This window comes from Oryctolagus cuniculus, chromosome X (assembly GCF_051225735.1).
Source record: "Oryctolagus cuniculus isolate XC-2025 breed Fujian yellow rabbit chromosome X, ASM5122573v1, whole genome shotgun sequence".
Lineage (NCBI taxonomy): Eukaryota > Metazoa > Chordata > Mammalia > Lagomorpha > Leporidae > Oryctolagus > Oryctolagus cuniculus.
Genome location: NC_142888.1, coordinates 72,990,461 through 73,010,709, shown reverse-complemented (window position 1 = coordinate 73,010,709; position 20,249 = coordinate 72,990,461). Strand labels below are relative to the sequence as shown.

The 20,249-nt window shown below is 48.3% G+C and overlaps 2 protein-coding genes across 14 annotated transcripts in view; one reads left to right on the top strand and one right to left on the bottom strand.

The window, feature by feature from the left end:
• Nucleotides 1-20,249, top strand: part of LOC100357610 (protein PBDC1) — a 453,980-nt gene that overhangs the window by 50,717 nt on the left and 383,014 nt on the right. The window lies entirely within an intron of this gene.
• SEPTIN6 (septin 6) overlaps nucleotides 1-20,249 on the bottom strand; it is a 76,109-nt gene that overhangs the window by 28,385 nt on the left and 27,475 nt on the right. For all 11 annotated transcript variants that reach the window (XM_089324721.1, XM_070067094.2, XM_008272933.5 and 8 more), the window contains exons 4-5: nucleotides 6,522-6,708; nucleotides 3,529-3,690 (exon numbers count right to left, since the gene is read on the bottom strand). In XM_089324721.1, the coding sequence (XP_089180847.1) occupies nucleotides 3,529-3,690; nucleotides 6,522-6,708 (349 nt within the window). The remainder of the gene's footprint in view (nucleotides 1-3,528; nucleotides 3,691-6,521; nucleotides 6,709-20,249) is intronic.

Below are 20,249 nucleotides of genomic sequence, written 5' to 3'. Positions count from 1 at the left end.
GCCCAACCCTCCTCCCATCTGAAAGAAGGTTTCCCTGAGCCTTCCATAAGCAAAGTGAGAGGCTGAGATCTCACCACTCACATTTACTGCCATAAAAGCCTAGTGATGGGGCAGGCATTTGGCCTTGTAGTTAAGCTGCCAGTCAGGATGCCTGTGTCCCACACTGAGTACTTGGGTTTCAATTCTGGCTCCAGCTTAAGTTATTAGGTCCCTGCCACCCAAACAGGAAACCTGGATTGAGTACCGAGTTCCTGGTTTCAGCCTGGCCCAGTCGTGGCTATTGCAGGCATTTGGGGAGTGAACCAACAGACAGGATCACATCCCATCTTCGTGTGTCCATCTCTGTCTCATAAACAAACAGATAAATCTTAATGGTAAGCAATGAGATAGCTGTATAATCTCCACTTAGGCAACAGACTTCCTGCACTTCTTCCAATCTAGTTCCCATGGCAATTGGCTGGGGTGGTGAGGCTGTGGAGCTGGACTGTAGTTCAGAATTGAAAGGCCAGCACCCATTATTCCTACCGTCCAAGCACAGGTCTCCGATGAAGCAGCCTCATTCAGACAATCATGACTTGTCTGGGGATTCTGGGAACTTTTTAAAAGATTTATTTATTTAATTGAAAGGCAGAATTACAGAGAAAGATGGAGAGACAGACAGAAATCGATCTCCCATCTGCTGGATCACTCCGCACATGGCTGCAACAGAAAGGGCTGGGCCAGGCCAAAGCCAGGAGCTTCTTCCAGGAATCCCACGCGGGTGGCAAAGGCCCAAGCAGTTGGGACATTCTTCGCTGCTTTCCCAGAAGCATTATCAGGGAGCTGGATTGGAAGTGGAGCAGCTGGGATGTGAACCAGCACCCAAGTGGGATGCCAGCATCGCAGGTGATAGTTTAACTAACCCGCTGAGCCACAAGGCTCGCCCCGAACTTGGGAACTTTTGCCACAGTGGTTCTGGTGGCCAGCAGGCTAAGCAATCCTGTGTATGTATTTTTATAGCAGTAACTCCTCACTCTTTCCGCCATCGCAGCACAGGAAGCCCAGGGCACTCCCAAGCAGACCCCTCCCACAGGCATGCACAATTGTAGGCACACTAGCTGTGAGGCCACCCTTCTCTTTCCCACTCAAAAAACTGTGCTGGGGGCGCCAGCACTGTGGCGCACTAGGTTAATCCTCCACCTGTGGTGCCGGCATCCCATATGGGTTTTAGTCCCGGTTGCTCCTCTTCCAGGCCAGCTCTCTGCTGTGGCCTAGGAGGGCAGTGGAGGATAGCCCAGGTGCTTGGGCCCCTGCACCTGCGTGGGAGACCAGGAGGAGGCACCTGGTTCCTGGCTTCAGATTGGCGTAGCTCTGGCCGTTGCGGCCATTTGGGGGGTGAACCAACAGAAGGAAGACCTTTCTCTCTGTCTCTCTCACTGTCTATAACTCTACCTGTCAAATAAATAAATAAAAAATCTTTAAAAAAAAACTGTGCTGGAATACAAGGAAGTGAGCCGTGAGTGACGTCACTATAGCATACCTTGAATCCACTTGAATTTAGTGTTTTAAAGTAAAACATGGGCAAACTAGGATGAGTAAAGAGGGCTGATAACCTCTTCACAGCCTTAACAGTACGGTGAGATGGCGTCGCGGCTCACTAGGCTAATCCTCTGCCTGGTGCAGCGCCCGCATCCCAGGTTCTAGTCCCGGTTGCGGCGCCGGATTCTGTCCCGGTTGCCCCTCTTCCAGGCCAGCTCTCTTCTGTGACCCGGGAAGGCAGTGGAGGATGGCCCAGGTCCTTGGGCCCCTGCACCTACATGGGAGACCAGGAGGAAGCACCTGGCTCCTGGCTTCAGATTGGCACAGCACGCCGGCTATAGCGGCCACTTGGGAGGTGAACCAACGGAAAAAGGAAGACCTTTCTCTCTGTCTCTCTCTCTCTCACTGCCTAACTCTGCCTGTCAAACACACACACACACACACACACACACACACACAAACACCAGCACGGTGGAGAACAGCTGCTTCCTGACTCAGGGAGCTTCTAGCCTTGTGATTGAACCTGCTGGAGGGTCAGTCAGGAGGCCAGAGCTGAGTTGAGAACAGGGACCAGGGTAGCTGTCACTCCCAATCCAAATGTAGTGAGTTGCAGTTTTGTGTGTGACACCTTCAGAGTGCTGAGAACTCTTAGCTCTTTTTTATTCCCAGCAAAGCAAACCATAAGACCGAAAGCTGTTCAGTGACCTAGGGAAGCAGTCTGCCAGATCTCTATGGGGGCCGATGTGCTGAGGCCTCTGGACACTCCAGACATCAGTGCCAGCGACACCCAGATAACACTTCTCAAAGGCTCCCCTTCTGCTGCAGGCCAGGCACCCTTTCAAGCTTCCCCAGCAGAATGCCCTAACTGCTCCTGAGGACAAGTGCTAATCTGCTGTTGACTGCCCACAGGCAAGCAAAGAAGACCTAGCTCCACCTCCCACAACCCCCTTGGCCTTACTCTTGAGCTCGAGTTGCCAAAGAGGATGATAGACTTCTAATAACAAACATAACTTGGGTGTACTGAGGTGCAGCAAGTCCAAGCGAGACAATGCCTTGCTGCCCCGCTATGCTGATTTGTTGGCCAATTCCTAGGGGGTGATTACAGCTGACGCCGTAACGAGAATCTAGAGGGCAGCAGCAGCAGGAAAGTTTTCTAAAAATGGCTTTTATTACAAGGCTTTCCTGAGTTTGGCTATACCCGGGCATTATGTCATTAGGAAAAAGTGATGCCTCTCAATAGAGAAAAAGAAATCTGTTCCCAAAGCAGAGGCTTTCTGAAAGCTATTAACTGTCTCCTTGAAATCACAACAGTGAACATTTCACAGCAGCAGCATCAACACATCGCAAAGAAGCATGAGGAGAGGTTTGCCTCCTTTGTTACTCATTCCTCCAGTAGGGGACTGTGGGGGAGGAGAGGAAAGAGGGCAGCCTGGTTTTGTTATTCAGTCACACTTCATAAAGCAAAACATAACCCTAATATTTCACAACAAGTCTCTAGACAGCACGAAGTTCGAGGCTATGCGTCATGTCTAACTCTCAGGGCAGGGGGCTTGATGGTCTGAGTGCAGATTATCCCTGAGTCTGCAAAACCAATGAACTTCTCACTTCTTGCACTGCACCGATTGGCCCAGCATTGTTTTGGTCAGAGACAAAGACCTGCTTGCATTCCTGCAGGCCCACGGGGACTCCCTGGCCTAGATCAGAGGTGAATCAAGGAGATGGATGGGTGGAGGGCGGGCTTGATTTCCCTGCTCCATACTCGTCCTGGAGCCGGCCTTTGCCTTTCCCTCATTCTTTGGCTGTTAACCTCGGCACCTCTGAGGCTTGCAGCAGCCACCACCAGGAAGGAGGAGATGTCTGGGTTCTGGATCTTCTCACAAATACCCAAGATTCGATCATTGAGAGTTGACTACACTAAGATGGATGGCGAACATGCTGAGTGCTAGTATGTAAAATAACAGTGATAAAGAGAAAATGACTGGAGAGTTGAACCTCTCTCTTCCCACTCACATTCATGGTTCCATTGATCTCTGCCACCGATTCGTCGTCTGTAGGAAACTGATAGATCTGGACGCCGTTGCTGACAAGTTCACTGGTGATTTTGATTTTGAACTTCGTTAGCTCACTCTTAGAGATGGCATCTGACTTGGCAATGATGGGGATGATGTTCACCTAAGGAAAGGAGGAGCAAAGTGGGATCGTTGTTGGTAACTTGCAAGTGACGGAAGCATGACCTAGGACTTGCAGCAGCCATCAGAGAGAACAGCTCAGCCCAGTGGTCTAGAATGACCAACTCTGCAGCCAAACAATATCATCAACAAAAGCAAAGGGGATGTACTGTGTGCTGGGCACTGAACCAAGTATTTCAAATGGATTAATCCCATTAATCCTGCGAGATTAATATCCAGGGGATATGATGACCACTATTTTACCAATGAGAAATTGAGGCATTGAAAGGCTCAGTAACTTGTCCAAGGTCAAAGGGGGCTGGCACTGTGGCATAGCGGGTAAAGCCACTGCCTGCAGTCCTGGCTGCTCTATTTCCGATCCAGCTCTTTGATATGACCTGGGAAAGCAGTGGAAGACGGCCCAAGTGCTTGGGCCCCTGCATCCACGTGGGAGACCTGGAAGAAGCTCCTGGCTCCTGGCTTCAGCCTGGCCCACCCCTGGCTGGTGTGGCCATTTGAGGAGTGAACTAATGGTTGGAAGAAGACCCTTCTCTCTCTGCCTCTGCTTCTCTGTAACTCTGCCTTCTAAATAAATATATTTTTTAAAAAATTAAAAGAGTAGGCAACTAGCAGAGCTGGAATTCAAATCCAAGTTTACCCTTATCCCAAGTTCACAGTCTTAGCTATGAGCTGCCTACCAGTTCAGATCCTAGTGAATGAGCTATGTGATATCTTGGAATCAAGGTCACTTGCTGGGTGACTGGAAGTAGAAAGATGATAGTTGGGAATCTATGGTTGCCAGGGGGAAAGGTGGCCACTCCTTGCTAACAGTAAACTGTATTAACCCATCCAGCCAGCTACACTTATTGTAATATGGATCCATATAGGAGATGGCAGAGAAGGGAAGTAGGAGCAACACGCAGAGAGAATGTAAACCTGGTTCTCTTTCCAACAACAAACAACAATGAACCAACCTAGTTAGGTGAAGACTTTCTCAGTTACCTATTTGATATGAATCTTATGCAAAATAGTTATACTGCCCGAGTCTCTTGGCTAATTTCTGGTAAAAGAGCAGATCTAAATGCTCTATTTCAGACTGCAGGCAAAAGACTTACTGTCATCCCAAAGTTCATCCCACCTGAACCCTGGTCCTTAAAATTCCTCCAAGAGAGGACAAAGCTTTTACTGTCTATCTTTTTATTTTTATTTATTTGAAAGGCACAGTTACACAGAAAGAGGGAGACGGGGTGGTGGTGGTGGGGTCTTTCATCCACTGGTTCACTCCTCAAATGGCCACAATGGCCAGGGCTGAGCCAAGCTAAAGCCAGGAGTCAGGAGCCCCTCCAGGTCTCCCATGAGGGTGCAGGGGCCCAAGCACTTGGGCCATCTTCTGCTGCTTTCCCAGGTGCATTAGCAGAGAACTCGATTGGAAGAGGAGCAGCCAGGACTAGAACTGGCACCTATATGAGATGGCAGCGCTGCAGGTGGCAGCTTCACCCACTATGCCACAACACCAACCCTCAGCTTTTACTATCTAGAGGTAAAGAATCCTGAAATGTACATGGCTGTGTGAGACAGAGCACATCTAAGCTCAGATTTGCAGGGAGAACAAAATAGTTTCTGCCAGCAGGCCTCAGTGGGGCAGCATGGGTGATGCTCAGGCCCCGGGGTCTGGGAGCTCTAGACTTGGAAGATAAGTCTTGCCTCCTCTACACTTCAGCTTCGGGGTGCTTCTGAAGGCTGATATCACACAGGAATCAGGATCTGGACCTTGGGGGCATTCTCTAGAAGTCTCTGGGGACTAAGGGTGGGGTGTCAAAGCCCTTGCCAAGGTGGAAGGGCAGACAAAGGCAGTTGTCCTTGTTGCTTTCTTTTTTTTTTATTTTTTATTTATTTATTTATTTATTGACAGGCAGAGTGGACAGTGAGAGAGAGAGAGACAGAGAGAAAGGTCTTCCTTTGCCGTTGGTTCACCCTCCAATGGCCGCTGTGGCCAGCGTGCTGTGGCCGGTGCACCACGCTGATCTGATGGCAGGAGCCAGGTACTTATCCTGGTCTCCCATGGGGTGCAGGGCCCAAGCACTTGGGCCATCCTCCACTGCACTCCCGGGCCACAGCAGAGATCTGGCCTGGAAGAGGGGCAACCGGGACAGAATCCGGCACCCCGACCGGGACTAGAACCCGGTGTGCTGGCGCCGCAAGGTGGAGGATTAGCCTAGTGAGCTGCAGTGCCGGCCCCCTTGTTGTTGGATCTGGGTTCAAATCTAGGCTCTATCAGTAGCTGGCCATATGACAATGGGCAAGCCATTCAACCTCTCTTCTCTTCTGTGGTGCTCACCTCACAGCGGTGTGAGGATTCAGTGAGATTCTCCATGAGATGCATAACGCAATGGTGGCATATAATCACGGTTTAATAAATGTTGGCTGCTATTATAAAAATTATTATTGATAAGAATAATGACAATTCTCAATGTCAAGTTTGCATATTCGATTCTAGCACAGGGCAGTTACTGTTGGGAGAAAGAAGAAGCACCTTTCCCTTGTTCAAGGCTTTGCTCCTAGACCTGCGCAGCCATCTTGCACCCTCCTTCCCAAGAGGGAGCAGGGCAGAAAGAAGGCTCGGGGCCATGCCAGCCCCAGTACTAGGAAAACAGATGCCAAAGCCTAAGACACAGGTGCTGGATCCATAACACCATCCTTCTGGAGAAACAGGGAATGAGGGGTGGGAGGAGGATGCCACAGAACCTCTCCTGAAATCTGGCATCTCCTCTGCCAGGAGATCAGTAAGTGTGAGTGCAGCTGGTCCAGTCTCCCAGCCCCGCCCCACCTGCATACCTTACTGTCCAGCTTCTTCATTGTCACCAGGTCCAGCGACTTCAGGGAATGACCGGTGGGGGCGATGAAATATAAGCAGGCATGGATTCGAGAGTCGTGGTAGGTGTGCAGCACTCGTCGGATCTTCAGCTCCTCCTGCAGGTAGGCCTCAAACTGTGCATCAATGAATTCCACGATGGGCTTGTAGCTAAGGGCGAGAGTAGGGAAACGATCAGAACCCTTCAAACCCTTGACACAGTCCCTTTAGAAGTTTAAAATGCCCTCCGGAATCTGACTCTCCCCCATCCACATGGACTTGCCCATCTGCCCCTCGGTAGGCCTCCGATCCTGTCAGCCTGGCCACATACCTGGTTCCCGTATGAGCCGAACTTAGGCTCACCTGTGCACCTTCCCTCTGAAAAGCCCATGTCACTCTCCTCATCCCAATCCTGCCCTCCCAGACCTCAGGGCTCAGTGTAATGGCCACCTCCTTCCTCCAGGCAGAACCCCTTCTGTGAGCCAGGAGCATTAACAAGCATATACAGTAACAGGTTGCTTAGTGTGGCTTTATAAGGATCAGTGCTGTCTCAGTCTGTGTCCTCCTGGAGGGCATCTCTACTCCTCACAGGGTCCCAACACAGTGTGGCGCCTACTGGTAGCATCTGTGGATGGACTGATTGTCCTCCAAGCTGGCCCCGTGTCTTGGCTTTGTGTCTCTCCCCACCATGGTACTCAGGGTGAGAGCTGGGTACACAAGATCTCTCCTTGACCTCCTACTGGGAAATGCTGGCAGAACACTCTAGCACTTTTGCTAGGATGAGTGGAGCTCCCCAAAGGTTCATATAGTTTTCCAGTTCTCATTTCCTCCACTGTTGTGCCACTGAAGCTGAAGTATTCGGGGCACATGTGATAAAGAGACAACCCCTCCCACACACACATACACCTTGCACACGTGTGCACATGCATCCCAGCTCACTGTACCCACACATAGCTTTCCTTGGGTGGCCTCCAAGTCTTGCCAAGGCTTTTTAAATGATAGTCAGCTCCCTACTCCTCTGTGTCCAGGGCCCCCCTGGGATGCTTCCCTCTCTCCCTGGACCATTCCCTCCCAGGCTGTTCCCACCACCCCCACAGCCTGCTTCTGCTCTATCCAGGTCAGCTTAGCTTCAGCCCTGCCTCTGTTCTCACCTCCCCTGTCTATCCGCTGCCTCTCCACCTGAGGGGCAGCCTCCCTTTAGCCCAGAAGAGCTTTGTTAACTGGGCACAGGGCAGGGAGCTCGCAGCTCCCACTGGCATAAGGGAACAGAATCAAAGGAGGAACTGGGCCCAAACCAACACCTCCCACCTTCAGCAGCCTCCATCCTGAGCCTTTCTGAAAGATCCTCCTAAAAGAGAAGGGGGAAATAAGTTTAAAAAAAGAATCCCAGAATCCTAAATTCTGAGAGCTGCAGACAGAGGAGAGATCCAGGCGCAAGGAGCCCCAGAGACAAATCTAAAAATATAGTCTATCCTGTCTTCCTTTGATCCTTCCCAGTCCACAGTGTTCTGAAGGGTAAGAGCATCAAAGAACCTGTTGGTTGCAAAGATCCTTAGAAGCTTCCCGAAGAATTCAGAGTGAGGGAGGGGGACACATCCCTTAGCTTTATCTAATTAATTTTTGGATGACTGGCTGCTTTGAATTATCTGAACATGACACTATTTCATTTTTTTCCTCCATTATATAACTTTTTTTTTTTTTGCTTTGTAAAAGCGATCAAAGGAGGGGAAAGAAAAAAGTAGGTTTTTAGCTTTTCTCTCCCTGAGTCTCCAGTGATACCCTGTGCCTATCTTACTGCCTCTGGCTCTCAGAGTCTCTGAAGAGGTGCGTGATCAGCCCAGTCAGACCAGCCAATCAGCCAGCAAGATCTGCTTTAGACGAATCCTAGATGGGTGACTCAGCTTTGTCTTAGTCATCTTTGTGTCCTCAGTGTCTAGCCTGCTGTCTGGCAGGAACCACCCTGTGCTCCCCTGCCCGCACCCCCAGTGGCTCATCTTCCCACAGTGCTCCCCTCATTCCATTATGCTCTCTGGACCCTGATCCATGATAAACAAAATCCCTTCCCCCACAGAGGCAACCTCCTCACACCCTGCTTCTTTTCCAAGTGATACCTCAGGTCCTTCGACTGGACACTTATACACCCCCTACACCTAAGTTCTACGGAGGCAGAGAGAAGGCAGCTTCCCTAGCTCTTTCTTCCCTGCCTTTCTGTGAGGATCCCTTCCATCTCTGACAAAGACCACTTCCAGCAGACTCAACCTTCTTCTTAGCCGCTGTTAGTCTTTTTGACCTTGTAAGACAGCAGTTCTTAACCTGGGGTCCAAGGATCAAAGATCCTTGAACTTGGATGAGAAAAAAAAATCTTTTATTGATTTCTTTCTTTTTTTTGGGGGGGGGCAGGCAGAGTGGATAGTGAGAGAGAGACAGAGAGAAACGTCTTCCTTTTGCCGTTGGTTCACCCTCCAATGGCCACCATGGCTGGCGCGCTGCGGCCGGCGCACCACGCTGATCCGAAGGCAGGAGCCAGGTACTTCTCCTGGTCTCCCATGGGGTGCAGGGCCCAAGCACTTGGGCCATCCTCCACTGCACTCCCTGGCCACAGCAGAGAGCTGGCCTGGAAGAGGGGCAACCGGGACAGAATCCGGCGCCCCGACCGGGACTAGAACCCGGTGTGCCGGCGCCGCAAGGCGGAGGATTAGCCTAGTGAGCCACAGCGCCGGCCTTATTGATTTCTAACTGAAGTCCAGTAGTTTCTTCAGTTGCAAATGTAGGAAACTATCTACAGTAATGTTTGCAGCACCCGTGATTGTGTAACCAAAACAAAAACAAAAACAAAAAAACAAAACCAACCCACTGTTATTTTCATTTTCTGTTCCAGTTGTTGAAAATACCTCAAGATAGCATTTCTGCTCATAACAACTTCTAAATTCTTATCATTGTTAAGCCTGCTTATGGATATGGTTATGTCAGGAATTAGCAGAGAAGCACATGGATTATTAAATCACGATGTTTAAATATTTGGGTAACTGCATTGTTTGTATTAGTGGCATTATCCAGGCACTTAAAAATGCCATTTGGACAATGAGCCCATAGATCTTACTAGGTTGCTAAAGGAGGCAAGGGCACAAAATACCCCTGATCTAGAGAATGTCTATTCATTTCAAATAATGATATGTATATATTACACACCCATCTATACAACTCTGTTAGGCCTTCAATCCTGCTGAAGCCCATCTTTCACTTCATACAGGCCTCTGTAGCCTCGCTCTCTCCATTATCTCACAGGATATCAGTTCCTTCCTGGCATCATTTCCTTGTTTGCCCAGGCTGAATCCCATGATCAATTACACGAGCCACGTTTTTTTTATCAACACCCTCATCTCCATTCCACCCCTGACCTCCTACTCTACTTGTCTAACAAAATTGCTCCTCTGAATTAAGTTGCAGGGTCTGCTTGCTCTGCTAGTATACTGCTGCTGCTGAAGCTGGCTGGAGAGAAACACAACACTCTAGGTGTTGACACTACTACAAATTTACAGTCTCCTGTCGCAGATGGGCATTTAGAGCAAAATGACAATCCTTCCCATCGACCGCACTGACCATTCCAAACTTCTACCTCCTTCAAACTCAACTTCCAAAACTTAACTCCTTCATTCTCACAAGATGACTGTATCTTCTAACTTACCGACAAACTTGGGGCCATCACGCTCACTCCGCCTCACTCTCCATCCTCTAAAAATGACTCATGGGGCGGGTGTTGTGGTGTAATGAGTTAAGCCACCACTCGGTATGCCTGCAACCTGGACTGGAGTGCCTGGGACTGAGTCTCACCTCCACTTGCGATCCAGCTTTCTGTGAATGCATCTGGGAGGCAGCAGACAATGCCCAAGTTCTCGCCACCCACGTGGGAGACCCAGATGAAGATCTGAGTTCCTGGCTTTGACCTGGCCCAGCCCTGGCTGTTGGGGACATTTGGGGAACACAGAAGAAAGATATTCTGTCTCTCTCTCACTCTGCCTTTCAAATAAGTAAAATTTTAAAATGCTAAAGTTCACCTTGGTGCAAAACATCATTTTAATTAAAATGAACCGAACTTTCCCTGTTTCTGAACATGAAGGGTTCCTTATCCTGGTCAAGACTCATTGCCCCTGGTGGACGCAATCTCAGCCCTTTCAGGCTCTGTGAGATCCTTGCTCCATCTACCTACTTCACCTCCCACTGACTCTTTTCTGGTAACTTATAAACATTCTTAAGTCTTCTCTCATTTCTTTTTTTTTATTTATTTATTTTTTTATTTTTGACAGGCAGAGTGGACAGTGAGAGAGAGACAGAGAGAGAAAGGTCTTCCTTTGCCGTTGGTTCACCCTCCAATGGCCGCCGCTGCAGCCGGCGCACCGCGCTGATCCGATGGCAGGAGCCAGGATCCAGGTGCTTTTCCTGGTCTCCCATGGGGTGCAGGGCCCAAACACCTGGGCCATCCTCCACTGCACTCCCTGGCCATAGCAGAGAGCTGGCCTGGAAGAGGGGCAACCGGGACAGAATCCGGCGCCCCGACCGGGACTAGAACCCGGTGTGCCGGCGCCGCAAGGTGGAGGATTAGCCTATTGAGCCACGGCGCCGGCCTCTTCTCTCATTTCTAAAAATAACTTTTCTCAACCCATTCCTCCCCAGCCACCCATTTCTGCCCAACTACTACTTCCTTATGTCTTTCCTGCCCTTCACAGCCATGTTTGTCTTCTGCATCTCACACATACAATAGGTACCCAATAACCATTTAATAGATGGATGGAAATGTCTTCAAAGAATAATTTACTCATATATATATATATATATATCGCATTCTCATGCAGTCTTCAACACATTGTAGGCTGTATTCTATCCTAATACCACCATCCTAGGAAACATTCGATGGGCACTTTTGGTTTTAAATGATGAAAACTTACAGATATTCTCTATATTGTTCTCGGCAATGTATATTTCATTCATTCATTTATTCAACAAATACATACTGAATATCCACTATATGCCAGCTGATCCTGTACTCATCCTACAAGACTTCAAGGCTGAGTTTAGCCTTTCCTGATGACCTGCTCTCCTCTCTCAGCAACCTCTACCCTATACTCTCACCAGCAGACTTGACCAATCGATGCTCTTCCTGTCCCACAGTCCCCCTCCACATACTTGCTACTGTACTTAGCACATTAGGTAGAATCTGCGTACATATTTGTCCCTCTTCTAAGCTGAGAGCTCCTTAACTGAAGGCACTGCCGTATTCCTTTTCATCTCTAGACTTGCACACTGTACCTGGCACAGAGTAGATATTTAGTAGTTGATAAGCTGCACTAGATCCCTCACATCGACATGGTTACTAAGTATTTTTTTAAAGAGTTATTTATTTATTGAAAGTCACAGGCTGGAGCTGTGGTGCAGTAGGTTAATCCTCCACCTGCAGCGCTGACATCCTATATGGGTGCTGGTTCTAGTCCTGGCTGCTCCTCTTCCAGTCCAGCTCTCTGCTATGGCCTGGGAAGGCAGTGGAGGATGACCCAAATGCCTGGGCCCATGTATCCACGTGGGAGACCTGGAAGAAGCTCCTGGCTCCTGGCTCCGGATTCGCACAGCTCCGGCCGTTGCGGCCATTTGGGGAGTGAACCAGCAGATGGAAGACCTCTCTCTCTCTCTTTCCCTCTTATTGTCTGTAACTCCACCTCTCAAATAAATAAATACAATCTTTTTTTAAAAAAAAAAAAGTCAGAGCTCTTTCTGTAGAGCTTTGATGTCCTGGGACTCCTTGGGGTTTTGCTCCAGCTTCTCCTCCAGCTTCACTGCGCCAGGTGGGGCAGCACAGGACTCAGGGGAGGGCCCCCTCAGAAATGCTCCCCTGCCTTGCCCTCGGGCTGAGAGGTCTCCTGGCTGCCTTGAGGCAGGAGGCCCATGGCGAGCTGCAGGGCGCAGGATGCCATCGCTCTGCAGAAGTCATACGGCAGCGGGCACGCAGGAATCCTCCACACCTCGGCACCCAGTGCAACCCCCGGGAGGGCCCTAGAAGCTCAGGCAGGGTCGGGGGTCCACCCAACCTGGTTCCGGCCCTCCCGGCCCATCGCCGCCACTACCAGTCTGAAGCCAGATGTCCTGCCAGGAGGGAAGGGGGGCTCTGATGAAATGAGGGCTTCCTAGGGACTGCTCAACGCCTCTCTCTCCAGAGAAAGTTTTTAAACGAGCAGTCTAGGGGCCGGCGCTGTGGCGCAGCTGGTTAAAGCCCTGGCCTGAAGCACCGGCATCCCATATGGGTGCCGGTTCTAGTACTCGCTGCTCCTCTTCTGATCCAGCTCTCTGCTGTGGCCTGGGAAAGCAGTGGAAGATGACCCAAGTCCTTGGGCCCCTGCACCCACGTGGAAGACCCGGAAAAAGCTCCTGGCTCCTGGCTTCAGATCGGCACAGCTCCAGCCATTGCGACCACCTGGGGAGTGAACCAGCAGATGGAAAACCTCTCTCTGTCTCTACTTCTCTCTGTAACTCTGTCTTTCAAATAAATAAAAAATAAAAATCTTTTTTAAAAAAAGTGAGTCGTCTACACCCACTTTGCTTCCTTTCTAAAAACTTTATTCTTTTCCATTTATTTTTAATTATGCAAGAAACGCATGCACATAACTCTTCCCTCATCAGAGGTAACCACTATTTTCAGTTTGTTGGCTACCATGCCAGATCTTTTTTCTATGCATTTATACACATAAATAGAAATGTATCATTTTATTGGGAGTAGAGGGACAGATCTATACAAATGGCATCATGATCTGTGTATCACTCTGCAACTTTTCTTTTTTCACTTAACGTGTGCTGGAAATCTATTCAACTGTGTACATACAAGGAGACTTCAAAAGTGTGTGAAAAAAATTAAAAGATAAATCAATTTTGGTACAAAAAATTGGAAATCCATACAGCTGAGGGATTTTATTTTTTATTTATTTAATTTTTAAAAGATTTACTTATTTATTTGAAGGTCAGAGTTACAGAGAGAGAGGAGGAGAGGCAGAGAGAGAGAGAGAGAGATCTTCCACCCACTGGTTCATTCCCCAAAATGGCCACAACAACCAGGGCTGGGTGAGGCTGAAGCCAGGAGCCAGGAGATTCTTCCAGGTCTCCCTTCTGCGTGTAGGGGCCTAAGGACTTGAGATGTCCTCTGCTGCTTTCCCAGGTGCATTAGCAGGGAACTGGATCAGAAGTGAAGCAGCTGGGACTCAAACTGGTACCCATATGGGATGCCAGCATTGCAGGTTGTGGCTTACACCAGCCCCAGGATTTTCAAAAAGTTCATGGAAGATGGGTATTATGAAAAAAACTATGCGAGAATTTCAAAAGTTATTCTCATCAAAATAAACTTATCTTTTAATTGCATTTTCCACAAATTTTTTGAAGTATCCTCATACAGATCTACCTCATTCTTTTGAACTGCCAAACACAATTCCATGGTGTAGCTAAACCACAGGTCATTTAATTGCTCTATTGATGGATATTTAAATTGTTTAAATTTTTTATTTTCAAAAATTAAAAGATTTATTTTTATTTGAAAAGTAGAGGGGACTGGTGTTGTGGTGTAGCAGTGACTGCCTACATCACTGGCATCCCATATGAGCACCAGTTCAAGTCCCAGCTGCTCCACTTCAATCCAGGTCCCCGCTAATGTGCCTGGAAAAGCAGTAGAAGATGGCCCAAGTACTTGGGCCCCTGCACCCACATGGGAGACACGGATGAAGTTCCTGGCTCCTGGCTTCAGCCTGGCCCACCCCTGGCTGGTGTGGCCATTAGGGGAGTGAACCAGCAGATGGAAAGGGTATCTCTGTTTCTCTCTCTCTCTCCCTCTCTGCCTTACAAATAAATAAATAAATCTGTTCTTAGAAAAATAATTAAAGGCAGAGAGACAAACAGAGATCTCCTATCCTCTAGTTCACTCCCCAGGTGCTCAAATCAATTGGTGATGGGCCAGACCAAAGGCACCCAAAAGTCAATCCAGGTCTCCACTGTGGGTGACAGGGACTCAACTACTTGAGCCATCACCTGCTGCCTCCCAGGATCTGCCTTAGTAGGAAGCCGGTTTTGGGATCGAGGCAGGGACTTGAACTCAGGCACTCCCATGTGGGGTGCAGGAATCCCCAGTGGTGCCTTAACCACTGTATCAAATATTTGCCCCTGTAGAGATTTCTTAAATTTGATACCAATGCTGAAGTAAACATCCTTTTTGTATGCTTCTCATGAACACATACAGTTGTTCCTCTGGGCTGTTTGTTTCAAAGTAGAACTACTGGATGCTAAGTCGCTCACACTTTCCATTTTAATAGACTGCCAAATTCGTCCTCCAAAGCCTGTAACAATGTACTCTCCAAGCAACATGAAATGACCTCATGTCAGTGGGCATATGTCATATTTTTGTTTCAAATATGATGAATAAAACACATTTCATTGTTTCCTGTCATATTTCCTTAATTACTGGAGAAGCTGAATAAGCATCATTTCATGTGCTGATTGGCCATTTGTATTTCCCTGTTCTGTCAATTATCTGTTTATTTCTCAGTGAATTGTAGAAACCCATTTTATCTTTTAGAAAAATCTTTTGTTATATAGGTTGCAAATATTTCCTCCCCATATGCATATAGCTTGTTTTTACATTCCTTTCTGGTATCTTTCAACGTACAAAGTTTTTTTAAAAATTGTTTTAATGAATTTAAGTCTGGCAGCCTTCACTTCTATGACTTTGGATTTGTGTGAAAATTGGAAAAGCTATCACTAGCCCCAAACTACAAAACTATTATCCAACAGTTCCTCCCTATATTTTTAGAACTTACTGTTTTAGTCCGATGAAAATCTGTTTTTGTGAATGGTGTTTGTGTGGGAGGGTCTCATTTTTTTTTTCCCTAAACCGATGGCCTATTTTCCAAGTTTCAATTTGAATAGTCCATTGTTTCCCTGCAGACTTACATATGCTAAATTTCCACATAAACAGGAGTCTGATCTTGGACTTACTCTTCTGTTCTGTTGTTCTTTTTGTTATTTTGATACCTTTATGTCCTTACTTCCATGCTCTGGACAGTCACGTCAATCTATCCACATTACCCTGGGAATTATTATTCCTAAACATAGCAATGACCTTCATGTTGCCAAGTCTAATGAATATTTTTTGGTACTTATTTTCCAAGACACCATTTCTCATGCCTTCTCATATGCTACGTGATACAACACTCCCTTGATTCTTCCATCAATAAAAATCATGATCAGAGTAATACAGTCTGTTTATTAGGTAGCTATTCTGTGCCAGGTATTACTAAAGTATTTCATGAGCCATACACTAGTGTGTTTCACCATGATCCGGAGCAACTGGGACTAGAACTGGCGCCCATATGGGATGCTGGCGCCACAGGCAGAGGATTAACCAAGTGAGCCACAGCGCCAGCCCCTAAAGTATTATTATCAACATCAATATCCTCACCAAATAGGTGAGAAACATCATCATCTTCACTAAGTAAGTGATAAAACTGAGCTATAAAAAATTTAAGTCTCTTTTCCAAGATCCTTAGGCTAACAAATGGCGAGATGTGATTTGAACCCAGATTTGAACCCAAGCCTGTCCTCAGTTTTCCCCTTTGGTTCCTTTCTTTCCAGCATTCTTTGGTAGCTTTTTCACAATCCAGCCATCCAGCCTTATTAACTGCTCTTTCTAGTTTATTTTTTAAATGAGTTTTATTTGGGGGCCAGCATTGTGGCGCAGTGGGTTAAAGCCCTGGCCTGAAGCACCGGCATCCCATATGGGCGCCGGTTCTAGTCCCGGCTGCTCCACTTCCAATCCAGCTCTCTGTTATGGCCTGGGAAGGCAGTGGAAGATGGCCCAAGTGCTTGGGCCCCTGCATCTATGTTGGAGACCTGGAAGAAGCTCCTGGCTCCTGGCTTCGGATCAGCACAGCTCCAGCCAGTGCAGCCATCTGGGAGTGAACCAGCAGATAGCAGATGGAAGGCCTCTCCTCTCTCTCTCTCTGCCTCTCCTCTCTCTGTGTAACTCTGACTTTAGAATAAATAAATAAATCTTTATTAAAAAATAAATTGGTTTTATTTGAAAGAGGAGAGAGACTGAGGTATCTCTAGCTGCCGGGTCACTCCCCAAATGGCCTCAACAGCCGGGGCTGGGACAAGGTGAAGGTGGGAGACCAGATCTGAATCCAGGTCTCCCACATGAGGCGTTCCCTGAATGAAGCAGAGCATTCTGATGCTGGGTTCCAACGCGGCTGCAGCGACCTATCTGTGTTAGAATGGCCCTGACAGTATGCAGAAAACACTGCTTTTAGGCCGGCACCATGGCTCACTAGGCTAATCCTCCGCCTGCAGCGCCGGTACTCCAGGTTCTAGTCCCGGTTGGGGCGCCGGTTCTGTCCCAGTTGATCTTCTTCCAGTCCAGCTCTCTGCTGTGGCCCGGGAAGGCAGTGGAGGATGGCTCAAGTGCTTGGGCCCTGCACCCCATGGGAGACCAGGAGGAAGCACCTGGCTCCTGGCTTCGGATCGGCGCAGTGCACCGGCCGTAGCAGCCATTTGGGGGGTGAACCAATGGAAGGAAGACCTTTCTCTCTCTCACCGTCTAACTCAGCCTGTAAAAAAAAAAAAAAAAAAGAGAGAGAGAGAGAGAAAGAAAGAAAGAAAGAAAGAAAGAAAAGAAAAGAAAACAAGAAAACACTGCTTTTACTAGATACCTAGAGCTTGCTTCACTCCTGGACCCCCAGCTTGATTTCAGGGAGGCTTTTCATTTCTGTGTATTTCTATGTATCTGAGTTTATATTTTTAGGAGCAGGATTATATTTTTGTAACCAGGAAAACAACAGGGTCTTTAAAACTGTAACAGCAATAGATTAGCCTCTAAGGGGCAGCAACAGTTCAGTCCTCCTAAACCATCATTACCAAGGCACTGTCCAATGCCAGATATGTTGAATGTATGTAACTGAGAGAATGGTGAAAAAGGCAATGGAGGAGTTCCTGAGCAACCTGCGGCTGAGATGAAGCAAGATATTCTGGCCCAAGCCGGCGCCGTGGCTCACTAGGCTAATCCTCCGCCTAGCGGCGCCGGCACACCGGGTTCTAGTCCCGGTTGGGGCGCCGGATTCTGTCCCGGTTGCCCCTCTTCCAGGCCAGCTCTCTGCTGTGGCCAGGGAGTGCAGTGGAGGATGGCCCAGGTGCTTGGGCCCTGCACCCCATGGGAGACCAGGTGAAGCACCTGGCTCCTGGCTCCTGCCATCGGATCAGCGCAGTGCACCGGCTGCAGCGCGCCGGCCGCGCCGGCCATTGGAGGGTGAACCAACGGCAAAGGAAGACCTTTCTCTCTGTCTCTCTCTCACTGGCCACTCTGCCTGTCAAAAAATTTAAAAAAATAAAAAAATAAAATAAAATAAATAAAAAAATAAGATATTCTGGCCCAAATGTCCCCTGGGCTCTAATTTAATTTTTAAATTTTGTTTCTTGGAGCCAGCGTTGTGGCGTAGTGGGTGGGGCTACCGCCTGCAGTGCCAGCACCCCGTATAGGCGCCAGTTCAAGTCTCAGCTGCTTCACTTTCAATCTAGCTCTCTGCTGTGGCCTGGGAGGGCAGGGGAGGATAGCCCAGGTCCTTGGGCCCCTGCACCTGTGTGGGAGACCCAGAGGAAGCTCCTGGCTCCTGGCTTCAGATCGGCGCAGCTCTGGCCATTGCAGCCACCTGGGGAGTGAACCAGCGGATGGAAGATCTCTCTCTCTGCCTCTCCTTCTCTCTCTATGTAACTCTGACTTTCAAATAAATAAATAAATATTTTTGTTGCTGATTTAATTAATTAATTAATTAATTCATTAATTTGAAAGGCAGAAAGCCAGAGAGGGATAGAGACAGAGAGAGATCTCCCATCTGCTGGTTCACTCCCCAAATGTCTGCAACACCCAGGACTGGACTAGGCAAAAGCTGAGAGCCAAGAACTAAATCTGAGTCTCCCATGTGGGTAACAGGGACCCAACTACTTCAGTCATCATCTGCTACCTCCCAGGATCTGCTTTAGCAGGAATCTGGAATCAAAAGTGGAGCCTGTTGGCCAGTGTTGTGGCACAAAGGGTTAAGCCACCATCTGTGACATCAGCAACCCATGAGTCCTGGCTACTCCACTTCTGACCCAGCTCCCTGCTAATGTGCCTTGGAAAGCAGGGGAAGAGGGTCCAAGTCTTTGAGCTTCTGCCACCCATGTGGGCGACCTGGAAGAAGCTTCTGGCTCCTGGTTTTGGACTAGCCCAGCCTCGGCCATTGCAGCCATTTGAGGAGTGAATCAATGGATGGCAGATCTCTCTCTCTCTCTGTAATTCTGCATTTCAAAAATAAATCTTATTTAAAAAGTGGAGCCCAGGGTCTGGTGCTATGGCATAGCATGTAAAGCTGCCACCTGTGAGGCCAGCATCCCACATGGGCACTGGTTCATGTCCCAGCTGCTCTACTTCCCATCTAGCTTCCTGCCAATTGCCTGGGGAAAGCAGTGGAAGGTAGCCTGAGTGTTTAGGCTCCTGCCATCTGCATGGGAGACCCGGATGAAGTTCCTGGCTCCTGGCTTTGGCCTGGCCCAGTGCTACCTATTGCATCCATCTGGGGAGTGACCCAGCAGATAGAAGATTCTCTCCCTCTCCCCCCTCTCTCTAACTCTTTCAAAATGAATAAATAAATCTAAAAAAAAAAAGTGGAGCCTGGATTTGATCCCAGGGAAGAGTGCATTCCAACTGGTGTCTTAACTGCTAAGCTCAAAGCACCCTACCTTCCCTAAGCCCCCTCCACCGCCAGGGTCCAATTTATTCTCAGTGAAACACAATTAGCACAACAAGCAAGGCTATAAAAGGCAGAGAAGTCACTCTGGAATTTCATACAGAAAACAGAATTCAGTTCAATTAAGAAGCTGCACAGATGTATTCATTACAAGGAAATGAGTATGGCTGTTGCAGCTTTAAGGAAGAAACAGGAAAATTTGGGATATGGTTCCTCTCAGAAGCAAGAGAATCTTCCAAGGCTGAGTGGACACTGTTCCACATGATGTGTAGCCTTTTCTGAATCACCGCCCACCTGACAGCCACGTGACTTCTGGTCACAGGCAGATGGTGTGTGACCCCCACCCCCTCGCTGACCCCAGGACTTAGCACATCCTCCTCTCTCAGCCTCGCCACACCCCTCACTTGCCCACACTGTCAGGGCCGCAGAGTCTTTCCTGGACCTCCTACCTCCCTTTTCAGCATGGTTTTTCCTCCAACTGCTGACTTAACATTCCCAGGTTTTTGTCTTCCTCCCAATGTTCTCACTCTACTCTGCTCCCTGGGCTACCTTACATGCGTCCACGGTAGGAACATATCCTTCATGCCTTAGTAACCCAAATCTGTATTTCCAACTTAGACCTCATGTGAACTCCAACTCTGTGTATTCAACTGCCTACCACCGAAGGTCATCGTGTTATCTTGATATTCCACAGAGAGCACAAACTCAAAACCTATCCAAAACAAAGCCGATTATTTAAAAACCTGGTCTCTTATATTACCTTATATGACCTCTCTTCCCGAACACCTGGCACCATTCGTCCACTTTCCGAAGTCAAAAATTTGAGCCTCATTCTAGAGCCTTCTTTTGCCTTCACATTCCTACACCAAGTCTCTTCCAACTCCCGTAGGTTTTATCTACCCAATATTTAGC